Source organism: Crassostrea angulata, chromosome 6, assembly GCF_025612915.1.
Source record: "Crassostrea angulata isolate pt1a10 chromosome 6, ASM2561291v2, whole genome shotgun sequence".
NCBI lineage: Eukaryota > Metazoa > Mollusca > Bivalvia > Ostreida > Ostreidae > Magallana > Magallana angulata.
In genome coordinates, this window is record NC_069116.1 from 42,705,235 (window position 1) to 42,716,078 (window position 10,844).

At 33.5% G+C, this 10,844-nt stretch overlaps 1 protein-coding gene across 5 annotated transcripts; it reads right to left on the reverse strand.

Annotated features, from left to right (window-relative positions):
* Nucleotides 1–1,643: 1,643 nt before the first annotated feature.
* Nucleotides 1,644–10,001, reverse strand: LOC128189051 (putative ankyrin repeat protein RF_0381). Of its 5 annotated transcripts, none has more exons than XM_052860472.1 (6): nucleotides 9,363–10,001; nucleotides 6,361–6,446; nucleotides 4,722–5,213; nucleotides 4,232–4,326; nucleotides 3,637–3,766; nucleotides 1,644–3,145 (listed from the first exon to the last, which is right to left on the reverse strand). In XM_052860472.1, the coding sequence occupies exons 2-6, from the start codon at nucleotides 6,372–6,374 to the stop codon at nucleotides 2,215–2,217; spliced, it is 1,662 nt and encodes a 553-aa protein (XP_052716432.1). In that variant the 5' UTR covers nucleotides 6,375–6,446; nucleotides 9,363–10,001; the 3' UTR covers nucleotides 1,644–2,214. The 5 variants fall into 5 exon arrangements, with proteins under 5 accessions (XP_052716432.1, XP_052716433.1, XP_052716431.1 ...); XM_052860473.1 differs by lacking the exon at nucleotides 9,363–10,001 and adding an exon at nucleotides 6,585–7,068; XM_052860471.1 differs by lacking the exon at nucleotides 6,361–6,446 and having other exon boundaries at nucleotides 9,363–10,000.
* Nucleotides 10,002–10,844: the final 843 nt, after the last annotated feature.

Sequence of the window (10,844 nt, forward strand, 5' to 3'; positions counted from 1 at the left end):
ACAATTAATGGCAATTTAAATGCTTGTAATTTTTGGGTTTGTAAAATTTAAGGAGCTGCACTAGCTGTGCATGCATTTAAAATGAAGATAGAAACTTGATAGTAATTATTTTTCTTATGTTTTGAACTATTATTGTGTCCTGTTTAAATTTGTTGATCTACAGGTTCAAAGCTTTATAAATTCAACTGATTCACTCCAAACAATGCAAAACGACAACAACATATTGAACAACACATACAATCGTTAGATCAGCAAACCGCACTTTAAATAGACAAGTTAAATATTTCATTTAAGTGAAAAACCAGTCTCCTACATGCTGAGCTGTTTCCTGCAACAAGTTTTTGTTCTTTGCAAATGTAAATGTAATGAACATTGTTGCAGATGTGATGAGGAGCACCATGCACATGGTGCCGTTGCAGGCACCAACGGGACAGTTAGAAGTGATTCCGTTACAGGACATTTCTGATTTTTGTATCTGTGCAAGTGTACACTTCATGAGGACTTACACATCATATCAGTGCTGCCTAACAGAATTGAAAAGGAGTGAAGTCTGGCTGCAGTGGCATCACACTTGGGCAAGTCATGCAAGAAGTTCCATGTGGAAGTTTTGTAACTTTAAATTTGATGTTTTAAATCATTTATGAGGACTTTCTGCTAAAAATAACTGTTCAACCTCAGTGCTTCTGTGGACTTGCATGGACTGACCTCAGACTTCCATTTAAGGAGACTGTAGTTTCCATGGCAACCTTCACATTTATGGAAAATTGTCTGCTTGTTCTTTACAGTATATACTATACATAGTACTCCCTGTTCTTTATAAAATTTTAAAGCAATATGAGCTGTCTTTTTTAGAATTTTATTTTGCTACAAAAACCTGCTAGTATGATCAGTCTGCCTGTAACTTAAACTTTTATGATAAATAAGATTTGAAAAAATCATCAATTTTTGTCAGGAGAAAGATTTCACTTATAAGGAGTATATAGCAGATTTATTTTTGTAGAGGACGACAATAATTCAATTTTGCTCCAATTACAGGCTTCTTAATGGCTTTCCCCACAAAAGCTAACAGAAATTTTAAAACCATAATATTTTTTGTCATTTTAGTAGAAAATAACATTACAATAATTTTAATAAATTTACATACTTTTATAGGTTTTGACGAATAATTGATTAAATAATTCAAAGGTAGCTGTTAATTAATATAAACAACATGCTTTCTTTGTAGTGCTTCATTTGGGTTATAAAGGTATACATATTGCATCAAGAAAAAATTAACATAACCAATTAACATGTCCATTATGTATTTTTTCTGCTATGCATTTTTGCAACTGTTTTGCAATTATTTTGCAACATTTATGACAATGGGCACACAGCGGGTGTGACCGGTCAACAGAGGATGCTTACTCCTCCCTAAGGCACCTGATCCTACCTCTATCTATTTGGAGATCAGTGTTGCTCTGTTTTGAATTTGTATTTCGTTTTATGGATTTTTGAGATGGTTCACGGTTTGTTATTGTCATTTTTTCATTTTTTCATTTATTTGATCACATGGACTCTTTAAATCTTAGTTTATTATGTTGTTTAAGTATAATAATAAAAATATTAATATCTTCATTTATTTTGTTTATTATGGTATAATAATCTGATAAAAATAAAGTACATGTAAAAGTCACCTGTATGTTCATGTGAATTATATCATAAACAAGATAATTTGCAGTGATTTTTTTTATTTGAATCCCATTGTGTAGCATATTTTTTTAACAGATTTTATAGACATAATTTTGTGTAACTCGTCTTATACAACAAGAGTTCAAAAGCAAAATGCAAAGTTAAGTTTATTACAAGATTAAAAGTGAGTAATTGTACCAGTTGAAAAACCATATACCTAATGTATGAATTAACAATTAAGGAAAATAAGATAATACAATAGGTAAAAAAACATCAAAAAGAGCAAATGAATCTCTGCTCTAAAATTAAAAGAAAATTTAAATTACATGCAATGGTAAAGTGTACAATGGAAAAGTGTTTAATGTGAGTTGCTTTGCCTGATTTGACACAAGAATAATGAAATATTGCACATACTGTATACCGTAATACACAAATACATTAAAGATACAACTTAACCATGCAATAATATATTATATAAAAAATAAAAGACCGTATTTTTTCAGAAAAAGACTTATAATTGATTTGCACTCTGGTTGCTAAGTGATGTCACTTCCTGCCACTATAACCAATAGGCTGATGATGAAGGTTGTCAGTCATATCAGAGGGATGTTTTATCATGCAGATCTTGCAGTAGTTTCCCCTGTCTGAGGTCTCTTCCTCTGACGAACTTGCTTCACTGTCTTCTTCGGACGAAGAAATCTCTATAGGTAAACATCGCTTGTTTGCACAGTAGGACGGGCACTCGAAGGGACAACACTTTAAATCTAACTTTTTGCGTACATAATATTTTTCTTTGATGAATTCATTGTATCTAAGGTATTCTTTCATTGCATCTGGTAATTGGAGACTATCTATTTTCTTGATGCCAAATTTACCTAAATACTGAAATATACGGCCGCGACTAAGTTCCTTTAAAGATTGCACTTTCTGACATTTTTTCTCAAGCCATTCTACAATATCAGGCCTTCTATATATGGAAACTGGCCACTTTTTCTTTTGAAGCCATTTTTCATTGAGTAAAGTTGGTTTTATAGCCACCATGAATCTTACAACTTTCATTTGTTTTTCATTCACAGCCATAAAGAAATAGGATGGTCCTTTCCATTTTCCTTCAGGTACTATACTACAACCATAGTGTATCAATGTCACTGCACATTCCTCAGAATGAATGCTTATGGCATGCTGGAGAGGAGTCTCTTTCCATTTATACCTCTTGTCGATTCGGTACCCATAATCCAACAGCAGTTTCACCATGGCTGGAATTTGTTGTTCCACCGCCACAGCCATGGCCGTCACTCCTGATGGCGTTTTAGAATTAATTTTGATTCCGTTTTCCAGCAGGAGTTCACAAATTTCATACCGTCTGTATGCCACAGCATAATGTAAAGCATTCAGTCCACTAGTGGTTTTGGCCTGTAGTTTGCACAGAGAGTTTATGAGCAACTCGCAGATTTCCCTGTTATCCTTTTGAATTGCTCTGCAAAATGAAAGATGAGGAATACATTAATTGGACACATGTAGCTAATTCAAGATTTAGAAATAGAAATTTAACAAGACCATGGACTTTAAGTTTGATGGAACTCTCTATTACAACAGCAAAACAAGTTGAAATTGATGCTGATCTCAAGTGAAATATACACCATTACAGATTATGATGATCAGGATGGGTCTGAATAGAGTGGACAAATGTTGTTGATTTCTATAAGTAGCCATGCAGGAACTAAATAGTTGAACAATAAAAAGCTCATAGAAAAGTCTATAGCAATTGCTGTTAGATACAACCTACCCAAGGTTCCTAGTATTTTTAAAGTTGTTCATTGAAAATTAGTTGCTAAAATAATTTTACTAGTAAACTTATAGAGAAAAAGAGAGAGATGGAGAGACTGAGACCTATTCTTAGATTTATACTTTTTTTTTGGGGGGGGGGGGGGGGGGGGAATCTGGTAATGATAACAGAGAAAGACCTACTTGATGAGAGGTGTTTCAGCACCAACATTCAGACCCATGATCCTGAGGTTTATGTCCGCCCCGGCATGAATCAGGAGCTGGACTATATTGGCAGCATTAGACAGAATGGCTCTGTAAAGGGGAGCGCATCCTGAAACAAGAACATGTATTGTGAGTATATCTAAGAGAAACTCCAGTCTTCACTTACTGGTACTGGTACAAAGTTTTTTAGTGTTTACCTAATACAAATGTATACTGATTTTTTTGTTTTAATTCACACATTCAGTTCTTTTTCCATATGTTCTTAAAAAAACAGTATGTATTTAAGAACAAGAAAAATTGAAAACCGAAAGTGGCTAAAGCATTCCATTTACATGAATGTACATAAATATGATTATACAAAACTGATAAATCTGTTACATAGTCATCTAAAAACCTAAAGGTCAATCTATCTTCTCTTACAGAAGCAAGGTTAACCATATAAGTTGCAGAAAGTACATTTGCACTTGTCTTTGATATCATCTAACTGTTTACTAAGTAATACATATAGGGGACACATTGATAAAATAAAGACTCAGGGAATTTAAAGGTGTGATAACGGACTATAAATACATACCTGTCTCTTTGTCAACAAAGTTGACCTCGCATTTCTGTTTACTGCTGTTCAGCAGTAGATCTGTAATTTCCTCATTGGCCCATCTGGCTGCCCACCTACAGAAATGAAATCAGTACAATACATTATGATTGCATTTGAAATTACTTATGTCTAATAGCTGAATACCTGTTCAAATATTTGATATATATTTTTCTCCATAAAATTTTGTAAGACTAGCAGTATCAGTTCACACCAAATCAAACAAATTCATTGTCATTTTTTATTTACCATTTTTGGGGATATTGCATGAGCAATTCATTGACTAGCAGTTGAGCAGTTGAATATGGATGAACAAATACTTTTCAGTTTTCTCTTTTCTGATTAAGTTATTTTCAATGTAAAGTAACTACAGTACATCTAATAGCACTTGAAGTCAAAGAAACTGAATTGAAATTGAGAACATCACTCTAAGTATTCAAGTAAATGTTTACTGAATTTTAACATGAGTTACCAAATGGGTCTTCTTCCTTTGATGTTTTCATCATTTACATTGGCAGGTTTGGGTTTAGCTTTCAGTAGCAACTTCACAAGTTCCACATCGTTGAGTTCAGTAGCAATAAGTAGAGGAGTTGGGAGCAGACGGTTGTCAGTATCACGAGAGTTGACGTCAACCAGCCTCTCTTTGAGCATCTTTTTAACCTGGTCATACCTGCGCTCCACCATGAAATCAAAGAAGTCTCTTGTAGCAGGAGGAATGTCCGGGTTTTCCTTCAGAATTCGCTGTAATTCGGGGTTAGGGGGAGATTCCAGTGACACATCCGGAGGTCTGGGCTGTGATTTCAGGCTCTGTTTTTCTGGGACATGCGGTCTTGGAATGGCAAGCGGGTCCTTATTGATTGCTGGCTTGGTGGTGCCATTTGTCATTTTAGTTTTGCCCATTTTGGGTGGACCCCTCCGACTCGCTCCTGCTGACCTCACACGGCCTCCTCTACTACTCTGTGGTCTGAAATAAGAAAAGAAACTTTTTGTATTGATCAATAACATTGAATTTTTGCTTGCCTGTTTACTCTTCTTTCATCCATTTCAAGTTTCACGCATACTCAGGACCCCCCCCCCCCCCCATTCCATTGAAATAAAAATGAAACCAGAAGCTGTAGTAATTTAAAGCGTCGTTAATACAATGGAAATCTAATTTGGTTAAAATTGATTTGGACATACTGGCATTGTATTAAATGAGATTTTAATTAAACAATATTGATTTTTTCCTCTCGCTGCTGCACTGATCCAAAATTTTGTACATAATGCAATCATTAAAGGGTATCCTAAATGTTATGGGCTCTTACCGATATTTTAAAGATTCAAGCATACCAGTAAAATGACGTCTTTAGATGTTTACTAATAAAAAAATTTACCAAAGTTATATTCATACTTTTATCTCATTCAAAACATCATTCATTGAAGAAATTTTAGGGAATTAAAAAATGCATGCAGTTTACAGACACTTAAAAAGTTTCACTGTTTATATACAAAATTATATTTTCCTATATGCAAAATTAAAGATACAGGTAAAGTAAAAATATTCAATACAATGAGCATACCTTATCCACTTCCTCTAAGAATGCACAGACTAATATTTCATTAACATTGAACTCCTTTGCGAGTTATAATTTATCACCCATTCATTGTTGATTTGTAAAGAAGCCTTTATCGCCTTTCATCCTTCATTCTTAGCAGAAAGTCCCCCTATTAAAATTACAGACTTAATAATCACAAGCTTTTCTTATTCACTGTGGGATCGTGTTCATTGTGTGAATTTCAAGTCTGAGATTTCGTCACCCTGGGTAAAATTGACATTTATTGACAACGGGAATCACAGACGCCCGAGAATGTGTGTTTATGATCCTACGACCATTCAATAAAAAGATTCCCAGATTAACCATTATCCGTTCTCAATTTCAAATGCGTTCAGTAGGAAAAGGTTAATGTTTCTGGGATGAATAGCCGTAGACATGAGTATACAAAAAGGCAACACATACAGTATTGAAAATAGAGAGAAAATTTCCTAATTAAAACCATTCACATGAAATGCATACCAAATCTGCTTATAAGCACTAGAAAATTATATTCTTAATTATACTTGGTAAACGTACCGCTTGTCAATCATGTCTGCAAGCTCAAGTCAAAAGATTTCAGTTTCTCAATGTTCGTTCCTCTGCATTTGAAGCATCTACTATTCCTTGGAACAGAAGGTAATCTTTATATATGCACAAGCTAAGAACAATCTCTTTTGATTAAAGAGAGCAGTTTCATCAGATTCTGCCAAAATGACACACCCCCAAAGAGAAACACTTCTCACAGGCCCCTGAAGCCTCACCTTGAGAAAAAACTTAAAGAGTCAGAAAGCACCTTTTGCAGATTACAAAAACAATCCCATCGAGTTTTTATCAACACAAAAAATGTCCCCTGGATATTTTCACCACTCAAGGGTTTCCTTGTAACTTGTCCAATTCCATTGATTGTATTCAGATCCACTTTCAGAACTTCAGAACTTCAAAGTCTCAAACGACTGCCAAAAGCAGGGGTTTATTTCTATTCCTGTCAAAATTAAACCTCCTTTGACATTCTTTAAAGGTATAGTTTCATTTTTCCCATTGCACAGGTATTACCCATGCTGGAAGTTTAACGTGCATGGCGTCAACCTATATCCATTTACTATGATTACAACCTCAATTGGTCATCAAAATTTCCGTTGCTATGTTCTTACGAATTTTTTTTTTTGCCCTGCAGTTCGATACCGATCTACGGCTGTTAAAATGAAGGAGTAATATTGATAGAGATCCAAATAGCTCGAAAACAAATATTGACATAATATTATTTTCATAAGTTCCAAGTATTGCGTGAAGAACATTTTCGATGACGCTAAACTATCTTTTGACGCCAATATTTATTTAACACCCCATACTGGATACTTACGGGCCATTATATTCTTCCAAAGAAACTACTTGGGTAATATTTATTGTTAGTCAAAGTATTGATCTGCAATACTTGATGAAGAGTCAATATTTAGTCATGTTTTGAAATTCAAATGACAAACATAAATGAATTTGATTGTCAAGGAGGCAGTCCAAATCAATATTTTATTGAATTTAGAATACTGACCATTTTGGATAATGGATGCACAGGTAAATGCCAGGATAGTGATCAAGGTTCTAATGATAATGTATCTATTTCATGACGAAGGCGATTTTTCTGTAGCGAATTACACAGTATTCATTAAGTTCGCAGAGCGCACCCATGCAGAATACAGTTGATTTTATAATTTGAGGAGATGACACACTAGGTTATACCAAAGTCTGAGAGATTTTGCTTAAGATTCCATTTTTCAGAAATTCGAACCTTTTTGACTTTTTGTTACATGAGAGATGAGTTTTCTGCTCTTCTTAAACTTCAGTAAATTTTGCCAATACAATGGCGAGGTCCTAGATACCGAGTATATTTTATTCCTTTAACCATAAAATATAGATATAAGAGGTGGATGCATGGGTGTATTAAATTGTACAGATACTGTGAGGTCGAGGTTATATAACAGATTTTAAAAATAAATGAAGTTAATTAGTTTATAAATCAATCCCATGAAATATATAGAAACATAGAGAATATTAATTGGTTATGGTACTTTTACATTATGTAAATACACGATATTTATTTTCATTTTCATTAAAATTGCCATATTGCTTTGTTGCAAAGGCATGGTCAATGTAAAATAATATTTGTCATAAAAAGATTTGATTCGGGATAACTTTATCATGTGATTTTACTTTATACGTGTACCTGCTTAATTAGTAATATAGTTCTGGATTGGTGGATATATCTCTGGGATAAAGGACAACAATTTTTACTAATCTGACATTAAACGTTCTGGAGAAACAATCTGACATTTTTCTCCAAGGGAATATCGACCATTGTGGCTATACTAACTTTTAAATCCGATGAATTAATTTAATCTGGCAGATTAGTCAAATATTATTTTAGATTAATGGTTTAACTGTTTTGCATTTCCATTCAACAAAAAGTAAAATCTGTAAAATAGAGCTCTTAAAAACACCACATCCCATTTTTATTTCATTTATTGATTGCTTTATTCATTTTTCTTAGATAGCAATAATAATCCATATCAACTGAATATGAAATTTTTAATTGTTGATAGAAAAACTTGTGTTCTTGATAATGTGGCAGTGCTTTAAATTATCTTTGACTCGGTTTAATGACGTGCATTCCATATATTTTATTTAGAAACAATAACAGCAATTTATCATACATGTTCATGCACGATTGATATCTATGTATGAAATGACCAATTTTCAAATGAAATTGGAACTCTTTAAACGAAGGCATATAAACAACTACTACCCTATATACCGGTGTAATTTTCCCATCAATCTTGAAAGTTATATCCTATCATTGTACAGTATTTCATAGGAAGTTAGCGTTAAATTATTTATATTTACTCTCTTTTTTTCAAGGTAAGAAAAGACCCTTTAAAGAGGACAGCTTTGACGAAAATTTACTTTTTGTTGTTAATCTCATTAAGCCCTAAGCTGATTATGGGTAACCATAAATTCCACATTTTGGACAAAGATTATCGAGATAAGATTTTGTCAAGAAACAAAAACACAGAGCGGATTTCAAAAGAACTCGGAACTAGCCATTGTTGTTTTTGACTTCGGGGTTGCTATTGCAGTGTCAAGTGTTTTTAAAATGACCTGTTTTAAAGTTCTTCCCTCATGCTCATGTCCAGGGAAATAGCAACGAATATTTTTGATCATTGATTCGTGATCAGATATTATTATGATACATTCAAAGATATCCAATGACAGGCATCAAAGAAAAGATTAGATAAACGTACCAATATTCTGTGAATGAATTGTCTTGCAGATATTTACATGCTTGATCTTCAAATAGTATCATAATATTTTGACAGATTTTTTTTATAGTCAGAACTTATTTTCGTAATACAGAGATCAATATAAAATTTACAATCCTTTTGAAATTTTGGTTTTTAAAATAAGCCATTTTAAACAAACAACGCTGAAAGAATCATATACCAAGAAAGATCAATTTTCTACATTATAAAAAGTTGAAAATAACAAACCTTTTTCTTTCCATATCTCGTTGTAACAAGTGAAATTCGCCACCTGCTTCCTAGCTATATAATCCCTGCTTATATAATCCCTGCTTATCCATGTATTATCTCAAAGATTGTTCTGTCTTTTGGCAGTGTCCAAAAAACGCCAACAGTATCATCTTCACCGGTAAGAGGGTTGTCAATCATTCAAACTAACGCCGGAGTGGAACTCTTCTCAGCTGACTAGTAAATACTTATAAATACAAGGCTGACAGCCCATATATTAAATCCCCATGTCTTCTGCAGTTTTCCTATTGTTTTCCACAATGATCGTTTCTAGCGGATAAGAAATTGCCCCTCTTTTGTGTTTAGGGAAAGTCCATTGTGACAATAGATATATACACATTGCAACACCATGTTTTTTAAAAGTCCTATTTCAGCAAGCGGGCCTGTCAGGATCATAATATAGGCAAAATCAATCATCGAGAAAAGGCCTTTCTCTGCCAAGAAGACATGGAGACTCGTTAGAGAGAAAAATTTTCCTCACTGTTCGGCGATATCAAAATCAATTCAATTGATCAACTAATTTACATATTGCTTTTCAAGTTGTGATTATTTCTTTGCTGGGATTTTTTTAATGGACCTGCAGAAAGAAAAGGCGTAATGTACTTGAAGAAATCTGGGATAATTAACCAGTCCTAAATTTAAATGAATATATTAGTTCTTTTTTTCAACCACGATAAAGGGGTGTACCTCTTGTACATAATTATGCGATCGTGAATGGAAGACCCGAATGCTGCAAATGCTGTTTCCTTTAATTGCCATTTTTATCAATAGAAATATCTCGTGGGAGTTTCAGAGCAGTATAAGTAAATCGCATTAAAATATAAATGATTGTAAATAAAGTTTTGAAGATCGGATATAACATGAGAACAGATTTTGTACGTAAAATGAAATTTTAATTACGATGTTTTAAATTTGTGTACGAAATTAGTTTGAATATCACGTGTAGATGAGGTGAAACCAAGACTAAGTGAGAGTGTATTTGTATTTATGAAATAAAATAAAATTACAAATAATATTCTGTCGATGAGGAAAAAACCCACAACAGCATTATATCATACTTCAAAACAAAATCCATGCATGGCCAATGCCCGGCTAGCTCATTCACCCCCGTTCCCCAATCCCCGAGTGTTAAGTACAACCTCCGGCCCAGTTGCATCTGCATATGTGCCTGTTTCATTGGGGTTTTTCTGTTTCGTGCAGGCAAACCTTGCAAGTACATACAAAGCAAATCATTTCTTTTCATTCCAAACCCAATTATTGAAACGTAAAAAAAAATCTGTTATCTGATCTAAACTTTAATCTTTGTATATAAAACTAGAGTGAAGCTGCTCGATTCAATACGGTATTCACATTTTGCCACTTTCCGATTTTATAGGCAATGAAAGTTTTGAAAATATACTCCACTCAACGAATTATGATTAAAAGATAAAATAAAATGCTGCA